Genomic DNA, 12,804 nt, shown 5'->3' with positions numbered 1-12,804 from the left:
TGAATATAAAAGTAGGGAGGTTATGGCTTCAGCTATACAGGACATTGGTGAGACCACATCTGGAGTACTGTGTGCAGTACTGGTCTCCTTATTTAAGGAAGGATGTAAATACGTTGGAGGCAGTACAGAGAGGGTTTACTAGACTAATAGCTGGAATGGCGGGCTGTTTTATGAGGAAAGTTTGGACAGGCTAGGCTTGTATCCGCTGGAATTTAGAAGAGTAAGAGGCGACTTGATTGAAACATAAGACCCTCAGGAGTCTTGACAGGGTGGATGTGGAAAGGATGCTTCCCCTTGTGGGAGAATCTAGAACTAGGGGTCACTGTTTAAAAATAAGGCATCGCCATTTAAGACAGAGATGAGGAGAAATGTTTTTCTCTGAGAGTCAGGAGTCTTCGGAATTCTCTTCCTCAAAAGGCAGTGGAAGCAGAGTCTTTGAATATTTTTAAGGCAGAGATAGATAGATTCTTGATGAGCTAGGGGTGGAAGGTTATTGGGGGTAGGTGGAAATGTGGAGTAATCAGTTGAGTCATGAACTTATTGAATGGCGGAGCAGGCTCGAGGGGCCGAGTGGCCTACTCCTGCTCCTAATTCTTATGTGTGTAAGGGCACCTAGGTCCTTTTGGACATCAATATTTCCCAACCTCTTATTTAAGAAATACTCTTTCTGTTTTTTCTACCAATGTGTTCTTGCCCATTCACTTAGCCTGTCCAGGTCCCCTTGAAGCCTCCTTGCATCCTCCTCACAACTTACGTTCCCGCCTAGATTTCTGTCATCAGCAAATTTGGAAATATTACATTCGGTCCCCACATCCAAATCGTTTATATAGATTGTGAACAGCTGTAGCCCCAGCGCTGATCCTTGCGGTACCCAACTAGTAACAGTCTGCCATCTTGAGAATGACCTGTTTATTCCTACTCTGTTTTCTTTCTGTTAACCAGTTCTCAATCCATACCAATATATTACCCACAATCCCGTGTGAATTTGGCCTAACCATCAGCCTCAAGAAAACGAACATCATGGGGCAGGATGTCAGAAATGCTCCATCCATCAATATTGGCGACCACGCTCTGGAAGTGGTTCAAGAGTTCACCTACCTAGGCTCAACTATCACCAGTAACCTGTCTCTAGATGCAGAAATCAACAAGCGCATGGGTAAGGCTTCCACTGCTATGTTCAGACTGGCCAAGAGAGTGTGGGAAAATGGCGCACTGACACGGAACACAAAAGTCCGAGTGTATCAGGCCTGTGTCCTCAGTACCTTGCTCTACGGCAGCGAGGCCTGGACAACGTATGCCAGCCAAGAGCGACGTCTCAATTCATTCCATCTTCGCTGCCTTCGGAGAATACTTGGCATCAGGTGGCAGGACTATATCTCCAACACAGAAGTCCTTGAAGCGGCCAACATCCCCAGCTTATACACACTACTGAGTCAGCGGCGCTTGAGATGGCTTGGCCATGTGAGCCGCATGGAAGATGGCAGGATCCCCAAAGACACATTGTACAGCGAGCTCGCCACTGGTATCAGACCCACCGGCCGTCCATGTCTCCGTTATAAAGACGTCTGCAAACGCGACATGAAATCGTGTGACATTGATCACAAGTCGTGGGAGTCAGTTGACAGCATTCGCCAGAGCTGGCGGGCAGCCATAAAGACAGGGCTAAATTGTGGCGAGTCGAAGAGACTTAGTAGTTGGCAGGAAAAAAGACAGAGGCGCAAGGGGAGAGCCAACTGTGCAACAGCCCCAACAAACAAATTTCTCTGCAGCACCTGTGGAAGAGCCTGTTACTCCAGAATTGGCCTTTATAGCCACTCCAGGCGCTGCTTCACAAACCACTGACCACCTCCAGGCGCGTATCCATTGTCTCTCGAGATAAGGAGGCCCAAAAGAAGAAAAAGAGGAAGAAATCCCGTGTGCTCTAGTTTTGTTTGCTAACCTGTGTGGGACCTTTTCAAAAGCCTCCTGAAATGTTGATGCAACAACCCACTATGAGGAGCGGTGATGTGTTGACGTGGCAAAAGAGATTAGATACAACCTTACAGAGCAACGCTTTGAGGAAATCATGGGGTGAATCTTGACTTTCTGTGATGTGAAACAGCAGCCCATTTTATATTTCTCTTGATATTTATTGAGTCAAAGTAAAAATTGGGCAAAGTCAAAATCACCCCATTCTTGTCAATCCAACATTATCTCCCTATTTTGTCTAATTATTGTTCCTTATTGCAGTTTATAGCTCATCCCATAAACCCAATAGACATTTTATTATTTTTATTGAAACCAAAGATTTAAGTTATATCCTCAAAAAAACTCCCAACAGGTTTGTCAAGCATGATTTCCCTTTCACAAATCCACATGGACTCTGGCCAATCATATTATTTTCTAAGTGTCTAGTTATCACATCCTTTAGAATAGATTCTCAAATTTCCCCCACTACTGATGTCAAACTAATAGGTCTGTAGTTACTCGATTTCTCTCTCCCTCCTTTCTTAAATAGTGGGGTTAAATTTGCAATAGTACAATACAAAATTCTTGATATGTTTTTTGCATTTAAAGATTTGTGGAACAGTTTTAAAATTAAAATACTTTTGAAGAGCATATATATATTTCCATTTAAATTTTTATTTGACACTTTCATAATTTTTTTTAGTTCTCTCAATTTTGTAATGTTTATTTGAAGACTGCATTGGAACCTATAGTACCAGAAAAGACCATTACACAATTACTTAAATGAAAACCTGAGGTTTTACATTTGACCAGAAACCTATCATGTAATTGTGGCCCAAAGGACTACTCTTTTAAAGCGTTCCAGTGTAACTTAAATCCATCACCCAAGCAATCCAGCCAATATATGCAGGCTGAGTCCATCTAACCAGCAATAGCATACCTTATCTACCACTCTATCGATTTTGCAGGTACTTATTCAATTTGCTCTTGGGTTTTTTGAAACAAGCAGCCTATTCCATTCATTCCCCAACCTGCATTAAGTAGTTAAATCTAAACACTCTCATACATTTGAGACTGTGTTCCTTTGTAGAATCTGTGGGAACATGTTGACATTCGATTTCTTAAGGAATTTACTGAATAAAGGAGTTGTGGAAAGGGACTGGAGTGAGGAGAATGTGGTACCACTTTACAAGAGACAGGAGGAAACTGAGTTTGATGTTAGTTGTGGATAAAATAGAAAACATTCTAAAAGAGAGAATAGAGGCAATAGAAGAAACACTGTAAATAGTTAACGTGGCTTCATGGATGGTTGATTTTGCTTGACAAATCTGCTAGACTTCTTTGAAGATAAAACTGAGTCAGTTACAAAGTGAGCTAAGTAGATTTAGATATATTAAAGTATTCACACAGTACTTTAGGAATTTATTTCATGCTGTAGAAAGGCACAAATTAGAAGACATGCTTTTGAAATGTGTGACTGGTTGAATCATAGCTGTTAAGGAAGTAAGGAACACTAGGTTGGTTAGATTTTTCTTTTATTCATTCATGGGATGTGGGCGTCGCTGGGTAGGCCAGCATTTATTGCCCATCCCTAATTGGTATATATTTGGTATATATTCATTTGAGGAAGGAAGGTTTACAAAGCTTATGTTTGCAAATTTCAAAAGGTTGTAAGTAGTAAGAAGAAGCAGGCTAGTTTTGGAGTCCAGGGGAAATGCTAATCTTAGAGGAAGCCAAATTCTTGAAAGTGAGGAAAGGAAACAAACCGTGGGAGTACGCAATAAGTAGGAAATTACCAAATGAGAAATCTTGATGATTTTGGTAGAAAAGCCATGATTTGCAGACATGTTTTTTTAAAAAAAAGTCAAACTGGATTTTGGGATGTACAGCTTGAGGAGGTGATTTTGTATTTAGGACTGATCCACCCTTATCTTGAGTTTTTTTTATTCATTCATGGCCAGCATTTATTGCCCATCCCTAATTGCCCTTGGGAAGGTGGTGGTGAGCTGCCTTCTTGAACCACTGCAGTCCATGGGAGGTAGGTACACCCACAGTGCTGTTAGGAAGGGAGTTCCAAGATTTTGACCCAGTGACAGTGGACGAATGGCTATATAGTTCCAAGTCAGGATGTGTGACTTGGAGGGGACCTTGCAGGTGGTGGTGTTCCCATGCATTTGCTGCCTTTGTCCTTCTAGTTGGTAGAGGTCTGGGTACTGTACCACAGGAAATATTCTGGACTTGGTGAGGAAGTCTTTTGAGACTAGTCCAGTGGATGGAAATGATCTTTCCTGGTCCTGTGCAGGGCTATATTTCTAAAAATGTTGAATATTTTGTGGAGTAGGGGTGATGTGGTTAGTTCGGTACATCAAATGATGTGTTATGGATAGCTTGCTTAAATGTCTTTTGGGGGTTGGTTTGGAAGTACCCAAAGATTTTCTTAAAATTGTGCACAGATAGTTTTCACTCTTCCTCTCACTTAATTGGAGAGAACTGTAACTGATCTGTACATTCTAGCCAGTGGCTCAACAGCCACTGAAAGATAATGTGATGCTGAAAGGTAATCTAAAGCTGCTTACTGTAGCCTTGTTATATGGTTAGATCATTTGATCGTAAAACTGAGGATATGATTGTAACTCCTGGTTTGAAGCAATGTCATGTTTTAAAATATTGTCCTCCCTGGTTGGTGTAATGTGGTTTGTGATTGTAATTGGAAATTTGCCAACATGGTGTTGGAATAATTAATTCTATGGCTGCATTTCACTGGCTATTGGCAATGATCATATCTTGAAGGTTACTTTATTGTGAATAGCTTGGGATAATGCTTTGTAGTATATTGTGCATGGTGAAAAGTAATCTATTTTTCAATGTTAATAAATTGCATGCAATTTTGACTCTTTTCCCACTTATTTTGTCTCCACAGCCAAGGATGTGACTTACATTTGCCCTTTCACTGGCACTGTAAGGGGAACGCTGACTGTTACAAACTATAGACTGTACTTCAAAAGCTTGGAGCGGGTAATATGTTAAAACAAATTCCTTTATGCAGAAGTTGGGAATCGTCGGTCTTTTAACTTGGGGAATTTGCACACTTTTTTACAAACTGGGTGGAAAAATTCAACATTAGAAAATAAAACTTAGATGAGGAAATATGATTTTTTTTTCTTAGTGAAACTTCTGTTATATGCAGAAATTGAATGACCCCTTTATTGCATAATAAAAGTTGATGAATAAATGTGGTAAAATTCCTTTACAGGGAACTATAGCCCAGTCAGCTTATCAGTAGTAGGAAACATAATGGAATCTCTACTAAAAGAAAAAATAGAAAAACATCTAGAAATGAAAAATATAACAAATAGTCGACATGGATTTCAAAAGAGAATCTTTGACCAATCTCATTGAATTATTTGAAGAGGTATCAGGGAGAGTAGGCAAGGGTGATGCAGTAGATATGTATCTAGATTTCCAAAAAGCCTTCAGTAAGGCAATGCATAATGGACTAATGAATAAGGTCGGTGCATGCGGAGTCAGAAGACAAGTAGCAGAGTGGATAACCAGAGAATGGGGTACAGGGTAGCTATTCAGAGTGGCAGAAGGTGGTAAGTGGGGTCCCAGAAGAGCCGTGATGGGATGGGATGTTGAGGGCTCCAGCAAACTACAAGAACCCAGTAATCAACTTGCAGAATGGACATGATATTGGCAAATCAATTTCAACATAGATAAAGTGTGAGGTATTACAGTTTGGTAAGCAAAGTAAGGAGGAAAATAAGAAACTAAAGGGAATAGAGGAGCAAACAGATCTGGGAGTACAAATATACAAATCACAAAAGTTGTAACACTGGTCACTAGGCCATAACAAAAGCACTAGGGTTTATTTCCAGAGGATGGAATCGAAAAGTAGAGAAGTTATGTTAAGCTTGTATCAAACCTTGGTTAGACCACACTTGGAGTTCTGATCAGTATGTTATAAAAAAAAAATAGAGGGTTTAAAAAAGCTTCACAAGGATAATATTAGAACTGCAAGGTTATACTTGACAGGAAAGGATGAATGGCCTGGTCCCTTCTTTTGTAAGAAGGCTGAGGGGTGACCTAATGGAGGTCTTTACAGTTATGAAGGGCTTTTGATAGGGTAGACAGAGCGAGTGTTTTCACATGTTGGGAAGAGCAAAACTAAAGGCCATCAATATAAGATCGACACCAAAAAATCAAATAGGGAATTCATAAGAAACCTTTTTACCCAAGAGTGGCGAGAATGTGGAACTCGCTACTGTAGGATGTAGTGTGGTGACTAGTATAGATGCATTTAAGGCGAAGCTCGATAAACATATAAGAGAGAATGGAATAGAGGGTTATGCTGATAGATGAGGAAGGATGGGAGGAGACTCAAGTGGAGCATAAATGCCAGCATGGACTAGTTAGAACAAATGGCCTGTGTCTGCGCTGTATATTTATGTAATTCTATGTAAAATGTGTTCATTAGGCACAACAATTAAGGCAAGTACAATACATAAAATATTCATCAAGAAAGGGAGATGAAATACAAATATCAGAAGAAACTCCCTCATCCCTTTAACCTTGATCTGAGACTGTAGAGCTTAAATTGGGTGCTCTTCTAGTGCATGCATGCCCATTTTGAAGTGTGGTATCCAAAACTATACATGGTACACTGTGGTCTGACTAGTGCTTTTAAAAAAAACCCTCAGCATAACCTCTACAGATCTATTCTATCTGCTCTGGCTATATATTCCAATGTTTTTTTGCTTTATTTAATTGCTTCTCCACAAAGTCTCGGCGTTGAAAGTGACGGGTTTGTTCTTGCTCCCAGGTCGTCATCGAAGAACCCCTTCCCAAATGTTATTAGTTTCAATATATACATCAGTTCATTTTTCCCCAATATGGAGTATCTTGTATTTATCAGTATTAAATTGTCTGCCTAGTTGCCTAATAGATCTATAACCATGTCCAAATCATTAACTACATCTTCCATTCCTGTGCATTGAGCTTTTGTGGTTGCTGCCAGTCTTAACTGAGGCAAGTAAACAGCAGTGACTCTTTGTTGTGACATCATTGTGCACAAGGTTTTCCATTATCACTGTAATGACATTCTGACATTGTTGCTGCCGGCAAAGTGTTAGCAGTTTATTGGAAACAGGCTAATGTGCTCATTTTCAAAAATTGGCAAAGCCAATGCAGAAACCTACGGCCACTTAATTTTGCATATTGGATACAATAATGGTATCTGTTATGATCAGGAATAAACTTGAAGATTACCTATCCAATATGCCAGCAAACAGCTGTTTCAGAACAGTAATGTTCTGCCTGACTAATCTTCCTGATTTTTTTCTTGAAGTGGCATCCCAAGTGAACTGTAGAAATCATATGGATATTGTGTGGTAAAAAAATTCTAAAAATGCATATTAAGCTTGGTACAAGATTCTACAAGTTTGTAGCTGGAGCTCCCTTTTAAAGTACGCTGTGGTGACCGGTTAAAGGGACAGCCACCAAGCTGAAATTCAGCAATTTTTATCACAGGATCATGCAACAAGTGGCAGTAATAAAGTATGCAATATGGGTATACATGTGAAACTTGGAAACAACTGTTTTCTAAGTGCTTGGCATTCAGCCTCTGTCAGTGTAACAGGTTGAGATCAAACTAAGTTGTATACTGTGCCCATCCACATGGTATAGTGCAAAGCTGACTATCCTTAACAGCTTTGTTAATTTTGCTAACCTTTTTCCTATTCATAGAATGGTTGCAGCAGAGAAGGAGGCCAATCGGCCCATCATGGTTATTCTTGGCTCTCCAAGTGCAACTTGGTTAGTCCTGCTCCCTCGCCCTTTCCCCATAGCTCTTCAATTTTTTTTCTCTTAACGTGCTTATCTAATTCCCTTTTGGAAGCCACGATTGAATGCCTCCACCATACTTTCAGGCAGTAATTTCCATATCCTAACTACCCATTGCATAAAAATGTTTTTCCACATGGTGAGGTTCGTTCTTCTACCAGTCATCTTAAATCAGTGTCCTCTGGTTCTTAACTTCTCTGCCAATGGGAACAGTTTCTCTCTATACTGTCTAGACTCCTTATAAGTTTGAATACTTCTGTCAAATCTCCTCTCAACCTTCTATTAGGAGAACAGCCCTGGCTTGTCCAATCTGTCCATCTGAGTGAAGTCCCTTGTCTTTGGAACCATTTTCATAAAACTTTTCTGCACCCTCTTAAGGCCTTCACATCCTTCCCAAAGTGCGGTGCCGAGAATTGGGCAAATACTCCAGTTGAGGTCGAACAAGAATTTTAGAAATATTCATCATAACTTCCTTGCTTTTGTACTTTATGCCCTTGTTTATAAAGCCCAGGATCCCTATGCCCTTTAACCACTTTCTTACCTGCCCTGCCACCTTCAGTGATTTGTTCACATATACTTCTAATTGTCTGTTCTTGCACCCCTCTTGGAATTGAATCCTTTATTTTATATTGCCACTCCCCATTCTTCCTGACAAGAAATATCACCACATTTCTCTGCATTAAATTTCATCTGCCATGTGTCAGCCCATTCCACCACCCTGTCTGTCTGTTTTGAAGTCTATCACTACCCTCCTCACAGTTCACAATACTTCCAAGTTTTGTGTCCTGTGCACATTTTGAAACTGTGCCCTGTACACCCAAGTCTAGGTATTATGACTTCGGTAGAGATTGTTAGCTTTGAACAAGAGATATGAACTCCTAGACCGATTAAGAATTGCACAAGATTTGACAGTTTAAAACCTTTACTATAACAACTAAAATAAAATTAACATTAACTGAACTGTACTTAGCAGGAAGCTAATACATTAAATTACAGAGAAAGGTATTTCCATTAACTTGTTAACGCACTCAAACTCCACACATTTATAAGTTACACAGTATTCTCAGCCAAAATGTATCCTTGCAGTTAAAAGTCCCAAGCTCCTCCCTGTTGCTATGAGTTGGATCTCCCAGTGTCCTAAAAGCCAATGTCCTCTCAATTCTTCCGAGCACATTTTACTGGACTTCTGTTAATAAGGCAATCTCTGGTGACCCCGTTGGTATGTTTTTTTTACATATATTCTTTCACGGGATGTGGGCGTACCTGGCAAGGCCAGCATTTGTTGCCATCCCTAATTGCCCTTGACAACTGAGTGGCTTGCTAGGCCATTTTAGAAGGCAGTTAAGAGTCAACCACATTGCTATGGGTCTGGAGTCACATGTAGGCAGCGAATGCATTACCCCAGTGCTCATTTACTGTAAGAGTCCATTCTAATTGTGGTGTTATTAATAACCTATGAAAAAATATTTCCGATTGGCCCAGCAATGCTACATTTAGGTGTCTTATTTAAATTCTTGAGTAATTTACACATTCATGAAATGATGTTGTTTCGTACTCTTGTTAAATTATAAGAACTAGGAGCAGGAGTAGGCAATTCAGCCTCTTGAGCCTGCTCCGCCATTCAATACGATCATGGCTGATCTCATCTCGGCCTCAACTCCACTTTCCTGCCCGTTCTGCATAACCCTTCAACCCATTACTAATTTAAAATCTGTCTATCTCCTCAAATTTACTCAATGTCCCAACATCCACCGCACTCTGGGGTAGTGAATTCCACAGACTCACGACCCTTTGAGAGAAGTAATTTCTCCTCATCTCTGTTTTAAATCTGCTACCTCTTATCCTTAAACTGTAACCTCTCGTTCTAGATTGCCCCACAAGAGGAAACATCCTCTCTACGTCTACTTTGTCAATCCCCTTAATCATCATAATAATAAAAGCAAAATACTGCGGATGCTGGAAATCTGAAACAAAAACAAGAAATGCTGGATTCACTCAGCAGGTCTGGCAGCATCTGTGGAAAGAGAAGCAGAGTTAACGTTTCGGGTCAGTGACCCTTCTTCGGAACTGACAAATATTAGAAAAGTCACAGATTATAAACAAGTGAGGTGGGGGTTGGGCAAGAGATAACAAAGGAGAAGGTGCAGATTGGACCAGGCCACATAGCTGACCAAAAGGTCACGGAGAAAAGGCAAACAATATGTTAATGGTGTGTTGAAAGACAAAGCATTAGTACAGATTAGGTGTGAATATACTGAATATTGAACATCAGCAAGTGCAAACCTGAAGAAAAACAACCTGAAAAAAACAGTGGGTAAGCAAACTGAACAAACTAAGATGAAATGAAATAAATGCAAAAAAAGATTGTAAAAAATGTAAAAAGGAATGTAAAAAAAAAAGGAAGAAAAAATAACTAAAAATGACTAAAAATGAAAGTAAAGTGGGGGGCTGTCATGCTCTGAAATTATTGAACTCAATGTTCAGTCCGGCAGGCTGTAGTGTGCCTAATCGGTAGATGAGATGCTGTTCCTCGAGCTTGCGTTGATGTTCACTGGAACACTGCAGCAATCCCAGGACAGAGATGTGAGCATGAGAGCAGGGGGGAGTGTTGAAATGGCAAGCAACCGGAAGCTCAGGGTCCTGCTTGCGGACTGAGCGGAGATGTTCCGCAAAGCGGTCACCCAGTCTGCGCTTGGTCTCCCCAATGTAGAGGAGACCACACTGTGAGCAGCGAATACAGTATACTACATTGAAAGAAGTACAAGTAAATCGCTGCTTCACCTGAAAGGAGTGTTTGGGGCCTGGGATAGTGAGGAGAGAGGAGGTAAATGGGCAGGTATTACACCTCCTGCGATTGCAAGGGAAGGTGCCCTGGGACGGGGACGAGGTGGTGGGGGTAATGGAGGAGTGGACCAGGGTGTCGCGGAGGGAACGATCCCTTCGGAATGCTGACAGGGGAAGGGAGGGGAAGATGCGACTGGTAGTGGCATCACGCTGGAGGTGGCGAAAATGGCGGAGGATGATCCTTTGGATATGGAGGCTGGTGGGATGAAAAGTGAGGACAAGGGGAACCCTGTCACGGTTCTGGGAGGGAGGGGAAGGGGTGAGGGTAGAGGTGCGGGGAATGGGTCGGACACGGTTGAGGGCCCTGTCAACCACAGTGGGGGGAAATCCTCGGTTGAGGAAAAAGGAGGTCATATCAGAAGCACCGTCATGGAAGGTAGCATCATCAAAGCAGATGCGTCGGAGACGGAGAAACTGGGAGAATGGAATGGAGTCCTTACAGGAGGTAGGGTGTGAAGAAGTGTAGTCGAGGTAGCTGTGGGAGTCAGTGGGCTTATAATGGATATTGGTAGACAACCTATCCCCAGAGATGGAGACAGAGAAGTCAGGGAAGGGAAGTGTCAGAGATGGACCATGTAAAGGTGAAAGAAGGGTGGAAATTGGAAGCAAAGTTGATAAAGTTTTCTAGTTCGGGGCGGGAGCAGGAAATGGCACCGATACAGTCATCAATGTACCGGAAAAAGAGTTGGGGGAGGGGGCCTGAGTAGGACTGGAACAAAGAATGCTCGACATATCCCACAAAAAGACAGGCATAACTAGGACCCATGCGGGTACCCATAGTGACACCTTTTACTTGAAGGAAATGCATGGAGTTGAAGGAGAAGTTGTTCAATGTGAGAACAAGTTCAGCCAGGCGGAGGAGGGTGTTGGTGGATGGGGACTGGTTGGGCCTCTGTTCCAGGAAGAAGCAGAGAGCCCTCAAACCATCCTGGTTGGGGATGGAGGTGTAGAGCGATTGGACGTCCATAGTGAAGAGGAGGCGGTTGGGACCAGGAAACTGGAAATTGTCAAAATGACGTAGGGCGTCAGAAGAGTCGCGGATGTAGGTGGGAAGAGTCTGGACCAGCGGAGAAAAGATAGAGTCTAGATAGGAAGAAATAAGTTCAGTTGGGCAGGAGCAGGCTGACACAATGGGTCTGCCGGGACAGTCCCGTTTGTGGATTTTGGGAAGGAGGTAGAAGCGGGCTGTCCGGGGTTGCGGGACTATGAGGTTGGAAGCTGTAGAGGGAAGATCTCCAGAGGAGATGAGGTCAGTGACAGTCCTTTGGACGGTGGCTTGATGTTCGGTGGTGGGGTCATGGTCCAGAGGGAGGTAGGAAGAGGTGTCTGTGAGTTGGCGTTGAGCTTCTGCAAGGTAGAGGTCGGTACGCCATACAACAACAGCACCACCCTTGTCTGCAGGTTTGATGACCATGTCGGGGTTAGACCTGAGAGAACGGAGTGCCTCAAGTTCAGAGGGGGACAGGTTAGAGTGAGTGAGGGGGGCAGAGAAATTGAGACGACCAATGTCTCGCCGACAGTTTTCAATGAAGAGATCAAGAGCGGGTAAGAGGCCAGGGTGAGGGGTCCAGGTAGAGGGAGAATGCTGGAGGCGGGTGAATGGGTCTGCTGGTCGGGGGGAGGACTCCTGGTCGAAGAAGTGAGCCCGGAGGCGGAGGCGACGGAAGAAGAGCTCAACGTCATGCCGAGCGCGAAATTCATTGAGGTGGGGGCGTAAGGGGATAAAACTGAGACCTTTGCTGAGTACAGAACGCTCAGCATCAGAGAGGGGGAGGTCAGAGGGTATAGTGAATACACGGCAAGGGGTCAGATCAGAAGGGGTGGGGTCAGAGGGAAGTGAAGCGGAAGGAGGATCTGGAGGGGCATTAGTCCCCATCAGCTGCTGGAGCTTGCGTTCCTTAACACCTGAAAGGAAGAAAAAAAGTTTTTTGTTAATGCGTCGGATGAGACGTAAGACGAGATGAAACTGCGGAGTAGAACATCATATATGCCTCAATTAGATCTCCTCTCATTCTTCTAAGCTCTAGAGAGTAAAGGCCTAAACTGCTCAATCTCTCTTCATAAGACAAACCCCCTCTTCTCTGGAATCAATCTAGTGAACCTCCTCTGAACCGCCTCCAATGCAACTACATCCCTCCTCAAGTAAGGGGACCAAAACTGTATGCAATACTC

General features: G+C 42.6%; 1 protein-coding gene across 1 annotated transcript in view; it reads left to right on the top strand.

Annotated features, from left to right (window-relative positions):
- mtmr2 (myotubularin related protein 2) overlaps nucleotides 1-12,804 on the top strand; it is a 124,167-nt gene that overhangs the window by 41,201 nt on the left and 70,162 nt on the right. Inside the window, exon 4 of the mRNA XM_068034040.1 lies at nucleotides 4,868-4,962. Within this exon, the coding sequence (XP_067890141.1) occupies nucleotides 4,868-4,962 (95 nt within the window). The remainder of the gene's footprint in view (nucleotides 1-4,867; nucleotides 4,963-12,804) is intronic.

The sequence above is a fragment of the Heterodontus francisci genome, chromosome 6 (assembly GCF_036365525.1).
Source record: "Heterodontus francisci isolate sHetFra1 chromosome 6, sHetFra1.hap1, whole genome shotgun sequence".
Classification (NCBI taxonomy): Eukaryota; Metazoa; Chordata; class Chondrichthyes; order Heterodontiformes; family Heterodontidae; genus Heterodontus; species Heterodontus francisci.
Note: the sequence above shows the minus strand (reverse complement) of the source record. Positions and strands in the feature narration are given on the sequence as shown.